Source organism: Labrus bergylta, chromosome 13 (genome assembly GCF_963930695.1).
Source record: "Labrus bergylta chromosome 13, fLabBer1.1, whole genome shotgun sequence".
NCBI lineage: Eukaryota > Metazoa > Chordata > Actinopteri > Labriformes > Labridae > Labrus > Labrus bergylta.
Window position 1 is genome coordinate 11056874 of NC_089207.1, and position 14759 is coordinate 11071632.

Here is a 14759-nt window from a genome sequence, read left to right on the forward strand (position 1 = left end):
CTCACTCTGAAATCACACTTTCCTGGATGAATCACTGTTGAACTTTAGTGATCTCATCGTTGTGCCTATTATTAGAAATTAATTAGAATGACAGTATCTTTACAATAATATTCAAGGAAGGGGTCAAAGCTGGTTCGAACCGGACTGAGACCTCCACAAGAACAGCATCAACAGCAGAGTTAAAACCAGCAGAAGAAGAAGAAGTTATCAGTCAAATATAAAGTCTGAGGGTAGAGCTGACTGACAGGAAGAACAATACGTTTTTATATGCTGGTTCAGGAGCTGCAGGCTGATGTTTTTTTACGACTCTTTGTCCTGTGTGATGACTTGGTGTGAAGTAGAATCAGCTGATCTACTGATGTCACCTCCTCCTGTCAGCGGGTAAAGACTCTCTCTCTCTCTTTCTCTCTCTCTCTCTCTCTGTGTCTCTGAGGACATTAAATATGTACGCTCTTTAAACGCTGCTGTCAGAACAGACACGCTGTAACACCACACAGCTTGATTCACTCGGCGCCGGGGAGAGAGAGCGAGACTGCCCCCATGTGGACACAAAAGAAACTGCTGAATGCTCTACAATTAGTGATCGTGACATTTAGATGTTCCTTTTTCTACATGTATAAAACACATACCATGTTGTCAAAGTTAGGACTAACCTTTCATGCACTTTTTTTTTAAGATTAAGGTCTGACACCCTCTCACATTTGAAGACAAGGAGTTTTTAGTCACACACTAAGACTTAGCAAAGACTGTGGATCTTGCAGCGTCTCTAACTGCAAGATGACAATTAGATTCCTTTTTTGAGATTATTTCCCATCATGCACCTGGTGGAATTTACAACTAAAACTTTTAAGCAGATAACTGAAAAGGAGGAGAACCTGGTGGAGTTGTGGAGAAAGCAAGAATACCTCTTTGTGGCCCTCGAGGTCTGAGGAGAAAATGAACCAAATGTTGAATATATGTAGGCTATGTCAGAGCGGCTGTGGCTCAGCTGTAACGTCAGTTTGTCTCAACAGGGAGGTCAGGGGTTCGATCTCCAGCTCCTTGGACAAGACATTGAACCCCAAGTTGCTCCTGCTGCTACTTCAGCAGCATGTGAATGTGTATGAATGGGATTGGCTAATACTGATGGACACAAAGCAGCCTCTACCATCAGTGTGTGAATGTGTAGGAGTGACCTGCAGTGTAATAACAAGTCATTTAGTCCACATGGAGTCAAAATGTCAGTAGAAATGCTAAAATTGAAGTTAATGTGTCGGGTTTAAAGGTGCTGAAAATGAAGCCAAAATGTTGAGAAGAAAATGTAACTTTCAGTAAAGTGACATGCACTAAAACATCTCAATATATTCAGACAAAGCAAAGGGCTTTTGTGTTGTTTATGAATGAATCTTGGACATTCTAACTTATTTCTGGACGTGACATCAAAATGTAACAATAAGACTTGTTTTGTCTTGTCTTGGGCTTTTTTGAGACATGTTCTCTCCATGTTATGACTTTATGCCATTGCTTGTCAAGGATTTCCTCTGCTCTGCGAATTGATTTTTCTGCTCTCTGCTCCGAGATGATCCGCGCTTCTGTGGTTTCATGTAATATCGTCTGACGTCTGAGCTCATCTATCCGGCTGCCTGTTATTAGATTCTCTGATGTCTCAGGAGAAACTTGATCCGAATGTTTACAGAAAGATGAACTCCTCCAGTCAGAGTCCAGTAGCTTTGTAACCTTTCTTTAAGAACAATACTCTCTCTCCAGGTTTAACATCATGGACGGTTGTAACATGGAGTCAGGACAGCTAATATCCCCACCCGTCTACACCCAGTGTGTTCAAGCAGGTGAAAGCCTTTCCTTATTTCGATGTTCTATGTACAGATATAAAGACAACAATGGCTTTCTATTCTGCTCCACTAGCATCAGCCGCTCCCTACCTGACTGCCTGAGAATATTCAGTGATGACGTCATTAGATGGGGGGGGGGGGAGTGGGTCTGACTACCCAGGGCCCCAATAGAGGGAGGGGCCTTTATCGGTCCTGAAATAAATCTTTAGTTTCAGTTTGGATTTCTTTGAGTCAGAACTATAGGTTCAACTGGATCTTAACTCTTTCTTAGTTTCTAGATGCTTAAAAATGACTCAAATACCAAAATGTGCATTTATTACATAATTTAATTCATTGTGATTGTTGAATTCAAACAGAAAGAGGTTTTAAAGAGTGTAAGGCCCCGTGTCCACCGAGTGGTTTTTGAAGCATAAAAGTGCTGGCTGTGCGCTCAGGAGTGTTTGCATGAACACCAACACCCCGTTTCTATGACAACAGTCTGTTGAGAACGGTCGCTGTATGACCAACACTGCTCCATTACTTTTTATTGTTTCTATGTTTTATACTTGAGATCGTTTTATACCCGATCAGACACGGAGCGAGGAGGATGAAGACACGATCCTTAGGCGGTAAAACTACGGGTAATATCATACATTTGGAAAAGAGCGCCGGTGTCACCAAAAGCTCAAAAGCTGAAAGATTTTCATCTTGAGCGCTCGATTTTTTTTCTCCAGGTGGTTGCTTTCTGCTGCAAACCATCTCTACTTATTGAAAACAACTGAAAAAAAACACTGGCACTCAGAAAGAAACGCTAGGTGGACACGGGGGTTAACACATATTTAGTAATATTGGAATTAATCACAATACCAGACTTTTAAACTTTGAAATCATTCTCATAAAAGTTAAACAATATCAATACAAGTTTGATTCCACAGCAACAAAAATAAAAGGCTTAGGCCGCAGTAATCGGTTAATTAGTTACATTTGATTTAATTATTTAAATTATATTATAATACATTTAAATATTTCAGGTGAGCTCCTGCAGACTGTCTAAGTTGCACAAAAATGTTGGCAAAGTTGGGATATTTCTGTGCATTCTTGCAGTCCGACGCTCAAATCTCAACATGGCCAATGCAATTTTTGAAGGGTTCATTTTACTCTTACAAGCCAGTGTAATGAAATGTAAAAGCTTCAGTACTTTTGATCACAATACCCATCTTTTAAAGGCTCCAGGTGTTATGGAGGTGTGGTTGTAGTAAGATCTCGGGGTTGACTGAGGCTGGGGTGGAGGGGTAAACCTCTGTGTGCTCTTCAGGAGGGAGGGGTGTGTGTGTGTGTGTGTGTGTGTGTGTGTGTGTGTGTGTGTGTGTGTGTTTGTGTTTGTGTTTCACTCAGTGTGTGTGCGTGTAAGAGCTGCACACTCTCAGATGTGAGGCATGTTTATGGAGAAGACGCAGCTCTGACACTCTTCACTTTTTCTCCTCTCAGTGTCTGCAGATTGGTTCCTTAAACGTAGTGAGTTTTTGTTGTGGTTATAAATGTCGCCTCGATGTGGAAACCAGCAGGAATATCAGCTCTGACGCTTCTTCTGCACTGCTGTATCCATGTAAGCCTTATTTCACATTTAATCATTTTTATTGAGTAACTTCAAGTGTTGGGGCAGAACTGTAAAAGTTTATTTACACCAAAATGTCCATGCATGTATTTCCTCTCCATATTGCATGTATTTGTCTCTGTACAGTGTATCTCCAGCTCTCTGTTTGTGTCTGCAGACTGAAGCTGTTCCTCCAGAGTGTGACCCAAACTACATCTTACTCCAGGATGAAGTTTCCTGTTTTGAGCTGCTCAGAAACAACCGGAGCTCCTCCAGCTCAGGAACACAGGGTGAGGTTTATACTCAGACTTATTACTGATGTTTACCGCCCTAAAGCGACTCCTGTACAACTAAAATATCACAACGTAAAGATGATCACTCAGGAAGCATCTTCGTGTGTGAAGTTACCTTTTATCAGTTTTATCAAACGTAAGAAAGCCAAGCAGATATGCTCATTTATATTTTATCTAACTCAGTTTTCCCGTCATATAGTGAACATTTCCTTTATTTTCTGAAATCCCAACAAATCTGTCTCTTTATCTCACCATAACGAAGCTGGTTTCCCCGAGATAATGACTTAAATTCTTGAGATCTTTTAAAACGAAGGCAGGTAAAACCCATCCTTATCCTGAGATAACGAGATAAAGAGGTGAAGATTTCAAGAAAACAACTGAAATTGAATTTGTTTTCATAGTAAAACTCAGTCAAATTAAATGTATGGACGTACGTTACAAGATACCAGAAGTATGTTTGCAGCAGAAATTCCCCTCAGGGATTAATAAAGTATGTCAATTAATTTAATTAAAACGCCATTAAGAGATCTGTTTCAGGGTTAAAACCCATGTGTTCAGCTTGAAGATTTGTTTAGTCCAGGAGGTCTAAAAAAAGAGTGACAGAAAAAAAACGCTTTAATTCATTAAACGTGTTGAGCAGAGAGGAAATGTCCCGTACCTTCAGCCATCATGGAGCAGGTAATATCATGATCTGTGAGCTGATCACATTTACAGCCCAGAATAAACCCTTGTGTTGTTCTGCTTCAGAGCACAGAGCTGGACTAGAATCTCATTAAAGAGACGGATGGTTCAGACGATCAGGTCAGACACGAGGTGTCGGGTCAAAACTGATCAGAGACTCATATTACTTCATGTCGTATAATAGGGAGTGATTTTAATCTGTTATGTTTCTTTTTTTAAATCACAAAAACTGTCCTGATTTGCTCTTGTTTTGTTTTGTATTTTGTTTACTTCTACTGGCCTCCCAAAGCAGATGCCTGCCTTGCCTATAGATTTAGAGGATTACAGTGAAGGAACACGAGGAGGGTGAAATGACAAAATAAAACAGAAAGTTAAATAAAAACACTTAAATAAACTAAATACAAAACTAACAATATTCTGTTATTGCAAATATTCTGATAGATTCTATTAAATAAAATCTAAATATAATCTTCTAAAAGGTCACATATTATGCAAACTGCTCTTCACCATGTTTTTCTAACTCTAATATGTGTTTCTAGTCTGTATAAAAATCCCCCAGTTATGAGTTAAGTCCATCCTCTCCATCTTTTACCTGCTCCACTTTTCAGAAAATGTGTGCTCAAAAAGGCCATTTGGAGATTTTCCCTTCATGACATCACAAAGGGCAGTAACCCCTCCCCCAGGTGGGTGACACTCCCACAGCTCGGTGTTTGTTCTGCCCTCTGAGTCTGCCTTCTGACCGTAAACAATAGGACATGGAGCGAGAAAGCCCGAGACACTCAAGCCCTTCCAGAGAGGGGGCTTGGTCAGACACAGCTCATTTATATTTAAAGGTACAGACACAGAAACAGCCTGTTCTGAGCAGGGCTGAAATAGAGGGGTTTATAGGCATGATCAAATACAGGATCAGGGTGGATTTAAAACAAGAAACTTCACATGTTTTGGGGAGCTCTGAGACTTATTTAAACATGTTTAACAGGAGGATAAGATGTGACATTTAAATACTTACACTTTTCTCTCCACAGCCAGTACAAACACTGCCTCTGACTTTACAGAAAAACATTTTTTTATTCCCTTGGTCGTGAGAATAATAAAAATCTCTCTGACAGGCTGCAGGGGCTGGTGGGATCATCTGAACTGTTGGCCTCACGCTGCAGTCGGAGACATCGTGTCTCAACCATGTCCCAGGTTTTTACACACCACAGGTGAGTCACAGAGACACGCCCACTTCCTGTTTTTTGTCCCACCTGGATGTTACAGATCAAGAGATGGGTATGTTGATTTTTTTAACACTGAAGGGGCTAATTTGATATCTTGCAAATTTGATGACGTCGACTTCAGGAGCCAGAGGAAGGATTCATGTTCTCACCTGAGCGACCAAACGTCTCTGACTTCTTCATAAGTTTGCTTTAACATCAGATTCAGTAACATAATGGGCTTGATTTGAATATATGTCATCATTTTGGCTTTGACAAGATATCATTTAATTTCTCTTCATATCGAGCAAGTAATTTCTTCTAACGGTGTACACACTACTAGGTAAATTATTTCTAGTAGAGTAATTCAGCTTCCTCAAATATCCTCAGTATGTGTAATATGTTTAACTGATATGTAATTAATATTATGCATTACGCTTGTGTGCAGGTCGAGTGTTCAGAAACTGTACAGATGGTGGATGGTCGGAGCCTTTCCCTCCACATGATGAAGCCTGCGAGTACGGATTCAACCACAGCTTACCTGCAGAGGTATGAAGAACCTTAATTCTCTTCTCTAACTTCATCTGACTGACCTCGAGATGTTTGCTTACCTGTAACAAATCATCTATTCCTTCATCATTTTAAAGACTAATATTTACATTGTTCATGTATGAAGGCTAAGTTATTCAGGAAAACAGTATCTCGGAATGATACACATTTGTTGATGCTTAAAGGAGTAATATGTAACTCTGACTCTTAGTGTTCCAAATGGGTACTGCAGTCCAATTCCAAAACATTGCAGAGAGCTGTCTCCCCCCGCCCCCTTCTCTCTAGAGTTGATGCTCACGCAGGTTGCCATGTGGTGGACACTGAAGCTTCAGTGTTTAGCCAGCTCTGCATCGGTCTGTAAACCTTTCTGCGTTCTAACCTCTCTCCATTTTTCAAAAGCATCTCCAATATTGATCCTAGTTTGAGCACGTTTCTGCTCGTGGAGCTTATTAGAAACATGCAGAGGCTTTTTAAGTCGGGTACAATCACTTCTATCTGAACCAGTTCTCTTGCCCACTTCCATCGCTGCAACACCTGCTGGTTTGACCTGATAACTGCTCTCATATCTGGTAAACTGAGGGGCGTCCAAAACAGCCGTGTGGGGGTGCCTTAAAACCGCCTATCCAAAAAATCCAGAGCATTCAGGACCAGAATCTAAAGTTAGAAGGATGACATACTGGCTGCTGCATTGTTGTCAGAGAAGCCAGCACTTCAACATAGCATGTTTCTTTAATGTCTGATCATATAGTAAGGTCATTTGCAGACTTACAGTATCACACAGGTTTTTCTGTGTTTTTAAATAGTTTTTTCTTAACAATATAGCTCTATGGCAAAGAGGAAGAAGATATATCAGACTTTGAATGTAGTTTTTGTTTGAGATTTGTTGATGATAACAAAACTACTGTAGCCTATAATATCAGATATTTCCCCATACGCAGCAGCGTAACAGAAATCTGTTGGACCCAGGTGCAAATACATATTTTTGGGCCCTTCCCCCCTTCCCCCAAACAGATGCTAGACGATTTATGTCACCATGCAGAAAGAAAAAAAAACATTAAACTGTCATAGAAACCAGACTCTGAACAGCAGCCTGAGCCTCTCATTTGTCCACGCTGATCTAACAGCCTGCATCAAACCACCTCAGCATGGTTTAATTAAGCTACACTTGTGCACTCATTACTTCGTTATTCATCATCAACGGCTCGGCGGCTATTAGACACACAGTTCAGGTCCAACATATGAGAGGTAACACATCATTATGTTTATTCACTGTTCTCTGATGTCAGTCAGAGCTGATGTGACTAGAAAGCATTAACGTGTGAAGGGGTTTTTCCCTTTATATCTGTAGTGTTGTTTGGTAGACTTATTGTCTTTTCCAAATTGTCCGAGACATCACAGACTAGTTTAGGTCAGTATGACCTTGACGTCAATAATGTCTTTTTGATATATAGCAAAGCATTGGGAGAGTTTGGGAGAATTGGCATAGCAGGGACACAGCATCAGACATGTTCTGCTACTCCATATCTCAGATCCGGAGTATTCTTGTAGGTATAAACTTTCTTCAACTTAAGCTATATGAGTCTCCTGAATCGTTTATTTGTGTGAAGTCAAGTTCTTACTAATTTCCTCAACAGGCAGGAGCACGATGTTTTTCTTAACTGACAGTTCCTACTTAAAGAGCCCAGAAGGTGCTCGCTTACCAGCAGTAATAATATTGCATCAACTAACAGTGATTATGTCCACCCCCCCCTCCCCAGGGACGATTCTAGAGTCTGGTGGGACCCTGGGTGAAAATCGTTGGGGGCGCCTCCAACCAGCGTTCATCACCATCACGTCTTCCAGTCTCCCGATGATTACTCCTCCTTTATAGAAGGATGTTTCCTCTTCATCTTTATTTGTTGACATTCATTGACAAACTTTGGTTTACACAGCAACCCAGGTCAAAGAGAGCGAGTGCTGTCAGATGGGGCCCCCTTTGGGAGGTTTCCTACTGTCATTGCAAAATTTGTACATTTTGGGGAACTGCTTTGGTTTAACTTTGTCAGCCCTCATGAGCCCCCTATTGTTCTGGGGCCCCAAGCAGTTGTTTGCCTCCGTTGGTAGTTATACCATCGTCACCAAGTGAAAATATTCTCCAGCTCTGTTAGGGTGAGGCTTAAATCGTCTCTTCACCTGATCTTTGACCTTCATACAAACTGTGTCTCATTCCCACAGTCCTGTTTGTGTTTCAGAAGAGGATCTAAGTGTGTGAACCATGCACTAACAGCAGAGCTCTGGTTTCTGTCAGCTGGGAGAACTTCCTGTTGGAGGATAGCAGAGCTTCACTGAGTTGATTTAAGACACAAACAGAGACAGGGACTGGGTCTAGTAGATGCATTCTGTCTCTCTTACTTCTTATTTTTAGGATCAGAGGTTTACAGAAACATGTGTTAGTAGGTAAAGATCATTTGTATTCCCTTCCGAAACGGTCACAATCTGAGGAGGATGTTTCTTATTTTTAGTCGTCTTAAATCAGAAAAACACACACACATTATTAACCCTTCCTCTGCTCTGCTCTCTGTGTGTTTGAACGTCCTGTCCAGGTGTACCAGCCTCAGCGTTACTTCCTGTTTGTGAGGATCATGTACTCTGTGGGATACGCCATTTCACTCGCCTCACTCTCCATCGCTGTGGCCATCCTCTGTCTCTTCAGGTCAGAGAGCATCTTGATATGACACCGGATATTTTGTTTTCTAGAGAGAATTAAGAACTAATAACCACCATCATCATGCATCTCTTTATATATCATAAGTTACTTTACTAAGCACTTATGGATTTTAATTCCCTATAAAGAAACACATGGGAATTAATCCGCAATAGAAAATAGTCCCAATGAATGCGGGGCCAGCTCCTTCTGTTAGTTGCTCTAACACAAAATATAGAAGTAGAAATTTTGTGTATTAGAGCAACTGTAACGACTAGTATTTGACTCTCCCTGCAACCAAATTTACCTACAGGTACAAATAAAGTAACCTGAACATGAACATGATACGCGCTCATTGTTGCTAGGTTATGAAAGTTAACTTCCCCTTCCCTCAGTAATATCAGTTAGATAGCTCAGTGTGGATAATATTTACCGGTACTCAGCAAGACAACATGAGAGGAATGTAAAGACATAAAGCAGCAGCTCAAAACCTGGAAAATGTTGATCTTTGAAATGACGAGTCAGATTAGTTTCTTCTCCGCTGATCTCAGAAGTCCCGCCCCTTCTTGATTTTGTTTGATCAGTGAGGGAGAAGTGACACGCTGTTCCAGAAGTTTAACTTTTTTTCAACTTAGAGTGTTGTGAGCGCAGTGACTAAAAGACACTGAGCGCTGAAAACGCTGAACTGCATTGGTTTAATTAAAGATGGATGCTGCTAGCACAAAAAAAAAAAAGCCTTAGTGGACAAAGTATGCACTGATTTGTAGTTTTCTCTGTAGATATAAAAGAATAATACAAACAGAATAACACTAGATTTTGATAGAAATCACATCATTCATTTCTCTGCTACAGCTCTGTTAACCATTTGTTCTCCTGTGAGTAAAAGAATCACATACTCAAACTGTGTCTTCTCTCCACCAGGAGGCTCCACTGCACACGTAACTTTGTCCACATCCAGCTCTTCCTCTCCTTCATGCTGCGAGCTTCTCTCATCTTCATCAGAGACTCAGTTCTGTTCTCAACCGATGACCATTTCCACTGTGGCGTCTACCCGGTACTGTCAGCTGTCAGCCTGTATGAGCACTACGACCTGTTTTTAAAATCACCTTCTGCAGACAGACAATTTCAGACACTGGCCCTTTCTGAATTGTCACAGTTCAGTAGGCAGTACGTACTATTCAGTAGGGAGTTTCAGTATACTGAACTTTCTTGGTCATTCAGTGTGCATTTTTTGGGTCCACCTCAGTATACTGAACATTTCAGTATGGATACTAACTTCCGGGTTTCATGCAGTATGGATCGGATGCGTGCTTTCAGGAAATGAATTGTATTTTACCACCCACAATGCTGTGCAAAATTAAACGTAAATCGTCACCTCACGTCACTTCTCCAAATCAAAACAAACGAGCGTGGATTAATTGAATCAATTTTTAATCTAGAGTTAAAGTCCTGTCTGAAATCACTACTTTTAATTTACAACAGAAAATATAACAAATGTCTGCATTATTATAAAACCGTTCTCCCTCTATTTGAATAATGATTTAACTATTTAAATGTGTCTTTATTGGTTTATTTTATATTCTGTATATTACTGTCTTTCATTTGTACTTTTCTTTATGTACTGTATGTTATTTAGTTATTTAAGCTGTCTTTTACTTGATTTACATTGTGATATTGTTTTTTGTTTACCTGACTGTATATGTGCATTACTCTTCTTGAATAAAGCTAAACAAAGCTAAACAAAAAACAAAAACGGGTGGATGCGGACGGGTCGGGAAACGTAAATGACGCCACTTCCATACTGAATGAATCAGAAGAATAGGAACAAATATCTGCCTGCTGTGTGCGCATACTGAATAGTAGGTACTAACAGTATACAGCACGGATAGTAGGTACTGACTACTGCCTACTGAAAGATTGAGTATGTACTTGGCAATTCGGATACAGAAACTGACTTTTTCAGACAGCTGGAAATTCTCTGCCTTCTCTGCCCCCCCCCCCCCCCAAAGTCTCCTGTCTCCTCTGCTGCACCCTCTTGGTGGGCTGTAAAGTTGCTCACTGTCTCATCTGTTCCCCCCTGCAGTTTGGGTAAAAAGTTGCTCATTGTCTCCTCTGCTGCCCCCTGTAGGTTGGCTGTAAAATAGCCACGGCTCTGTCTAACTACAGTATCATGGCGAACTACAGCTGGCTGCTGGCTGAGGGTCACTTCCTGTACAGCCTGCTCAGTGTGTCTCTGTTGTCCTCGAGGAGACGTCTGTGGTGTTACATCGCCCTCTGCTGGGGTGATTTCCGTCTTTTTAATCACATCTCTTACTTGATTGTCTTATTCTCTGCACATCACATACTGTTATTTATTTAACCTTTGTTTAAGGACAGTTAGAAGGCATAATAAATGTTTATGTCTGTTTCTCGAAGGTTCTCCGATGATCATTCTGATTGGATGGAGTAGTGCGAGGTACCTCCATGAAGATGAGGGGTAGGCTCAGTTATAATTTATTTACATCACAAACACTGTATGACCAAGAATCAAAAATAAGCCTTTAGAATTGTAATTACATTTTTATTTTCTGGATATATAGCCCTCTTTTCTCCTGAGAGCTCATCTATCAATCTGGTTTTCACAGTCCTGTTTCTTAGTGCTGACTTTATGTCATACTGTTTAGAGTGTGGAGCAGATTTTATAGTTCAGAGTTTTGCCACATCTGGCCTGTGGACAGGGGTTTCAGTAAGCATAACATAGTTGTAAGAATGAACCTCTTAGGATGCTGCAATGTACACAGGTTAAGCAGCAGATTTGTCAGAAATATGACAGAATACAATTAAAGAAAAAAAAGTAGTTGCCTACTTAAATAAATACTTAGTGTGTCCGTATATTCTGTCATGTAATCTGTCATATAAAGTCATGTTGAGTGCTGACTTGTATCTCTGTCTGATTTTGTGTTTTATTTTTATTTTGCAGCTGTTGGGAGACGAGGAGGATCAGGTGGATCTGGTGGATCCTCAGACTACCTGTACTCTTCTTCATCACTGTGTGTACCTTTAGACTTAAACATCCAGTAACATGTGGATTAAATACAACACTGTGATGCAGCACAGTCTGAACCTCTTATTATGATCTTTACCTTTATAACATAATAATATTGATTTAATATGGTGCTGTATTTCAGATTAAGTACTCTCTATTTGTTCTCCAGGTGAACCTGTCCTTCTTTCTGTGTATAATAAGAATCCTGGTGTCTAAACTGAGGACTCAGGACATGCCGGGCAGCGAGTTCAACCACTACAGGTGAGACACAATTATGTAGTCATTTATTTATGTGTGTGTATTTAGGCAGATTCATTCATTCATTTTGCAGGTACATGTATACATATTTACATGTATTCTTTAATTCATCAGTAGATTGGAACTGAACAGGTTCAAATGAGCCATAAATTGTACAATCGTATTTGTTATTATTTTTTCCTAAACTGTCCTCACCCTGTCATTGTGTTCTTGTTTTATCACGTTAGTACTGTAATGTTATGTGTTTGGATGAAAGCTGTATATTGATTGTTGTTTATGTTAATGAGTGTTATGTTGGTTTTATGTTGTAAGATGACACAGTCACTGTAATGTTTGTTGTGGACCCCCGAAGAATAGTTGCAGCTAATGGGGATCCTAATAAACTAAACTAAACAACATCGTTGTTTATCTATTTACATTTTTATTTTAATCTCTATTTTATCAGGGATGTAAAATATAAAATAACAATAATACATTAGAATTTTGAATCTGAGTATGATGAGATGAGAACAGAGTTTGTTAGTGGTTGTAGGCGATGTTGAGGAGGTGAGTTTTTAGGGATTTCTTGAAGGTGGAGGTTTGTGTCAGCAGTCCTGGGAGTGTGCTGTTGGAGGAGCTCAGACAGGTTGTGGAGGGTTTTATAGATGATCTTCTATAATATATTTTACAAAGGTTTCCTGGCTGAAACAGCAGTAATAAAAAGTTCCACATGAAGAGATTACATCAAACTATTATTTAGCAGCTTTCAGCGATAAAGTATGTCCCTTTGCTGGTGTACTGTTCTTCAAATTCTTTAAATCATCCAAACTTATAAAACAAGGTTAACGTTGACTTTAAACCCTCAGCACAACGGAGCCAAAACATTTAAATATCTTAAAGAGACAGAGAGTCGGCTAAATCACCCAAATGAGGTTGTGCAGAAGTTCGAGGCCATGTGGTTAAACTGATACGATCTAAATATAACTCTAATTCAGGAAGCAGTGATGTCTGCAGCTGTTTAGACGATATACCTGAAGTGTTGTCAGCAGATATAATCCAGACGCTGGAATAAACTCTCTACCAGCCATTAATAATGATTATTGTTGTTCCAACAGGAAACTGTTCAAGTCGTCATTCCTGCTCGTGTCTCTGTTCGGGTTACACTACGTCCTGTTTGCTTTCCTCCCTCACAAACTCAGCGACTCCTCATACAAAGTGTGGACCTTCATCGAGCTCGCCTTCGCCTCCTCTCAGGTACAAACACGCTGACTGTGATCTAAATATAGAGGCTGTAGTTCAGACATGCAGGCTGTAAATTAATCCATTTATTGATGTTAATACACTGACTCTGTGTGTGTGTGTGTGTGTGTGTGTGTCTGTGTGTGTGTGTGTGTGTGTGTGTGTGTGTGTGTATGTGTGTGTGTGTGTGTGTGTGTAACACCTGATTTGTGCATGTGTTTGTGTTTTTGTGTGTAATATACCTGATGTGTGTGCGTGTTTGTGTGTTTGTGTGTAACACCTGATGTTTGCGTGTTTGTGTGTGTGTAATACCTGATGTGTGTGTATTTGTGTGTAACATACTTGATTTGTGTGTGTGTGTGTGTCTGTAATGCCTGGTGTGTGTGCGTGTGTGTGTGTGTGTGTGTGTGTGTGTGTGTTTCAGGGCTTTGTTGTAGCTCTTCTGTACTGCTTCCTGAATGCAGAAGTAAGAATTGATTTTTCCTTGTGACAAAATAAAAATATACTCCTTCATTAACTGTCTTCTGATGCTACAGTTACCTTCACTCAGAGTCATACGTAATGACATCACGTCTCTGATGGTGCAGGTGCAGAACGAGCTCCAGAGGAGGTGGAGGAGGTGGAGGCAGAAGCAGACCCTGCAGGTGGAGACCAGGAGACCCCGTAGCTCCCTGAGTCACAGTGGAGGAGCTCTAACTAATGTCTCTATGCTCACTAAAACCTCAACCACACCAGAGTCCGACCAGGTGTAAGAGGAACCACACCACGTGCAGAAATCTTCTGGCCGCATCCAGCCCCATTTATTTCACATTTCCCCTGAATGTCCACAGCATAATCGATTAATTGATTACCACGGCAACAAATGCCAAAAAAACAACAGTTTTCTGTCCATACAAATGTTGTCATTCGCAGACTGTCGATGCTCCTTTTCCTGATGTAAAATCATCACTTCTTCTTCGTCTGTTTTTTTTCCATTCTTTAACGGTTTCAGCATGAGAGTCCTTCTCACTACCTCTGAGTGGTTGCACACGTTTAGTCAAATTACTTCCATTTATGAACATATCTCAATACTGCTGTTCTACGGTTTTCTTCATTTGTACATTAACCTACTTTATATAGGCCTACACATACCTTAGCATCTTATCACACCTATAAGTATTGTATGTTATTGACTTCCTCGATGCCAAGCTGCGGAGAACTGTTTGCTAACTGTGTAAGTTTTACAGGCATACTTTAAATAACGATGTTAGACGTCACAGCACAGTTAAACTAGAGGTTTGTGTTAAGAGAAGAGTAAGTGGTGTCAGGTTTATCATTTTCTGCTGCTCATGAGTGTTGTGTCGCAGCTGAACACAATAGAACAATAAAGGTTTATTTGAAAAAAGTCAACAGCTGTCAAAGATGTGTACGTTCACTGCCAAAACCCACAGGACAGAAATGTCTCTCATTTCTAA

General features: G+C 40.4%; 1 protein-coding gene across 1 annotated transcript; it reads left to right on the top strand.

Annotated features, from left to right (window-relative positions):
- The first annotated feature begins 3228 nt into the window (after nt 1–3228).
- sctr (secretin receptor) lies at nt 3229–14694 on the top strand. The gene is made up of 13 exons (XM_020631994.3): nt 3229–3414; nt 3581–3692; nt 5486–5581; nt 6021–6121; nt 8704–8813; nt 9726–9858; nt 10933–11086; nt 11220–11280; nt 11764–11833; nt 11999–12090; nt 13182–13320; nt 13730–13771; nt 13893–14694. The coding sequence occupies exons 1-13, from the start codon at nt 3358–3360 to the stop codon at nt 14055–14057; spliced, it is 1332 nt and encodes a 443-aa protein (XP_020487650.1). The 5' UTR covers nt 3229–3357; the 3' UTR covers nt 14058–14694.
- The last annotated feature ends 65 nt before the right edge of the window (nt 14695–14759 follow it).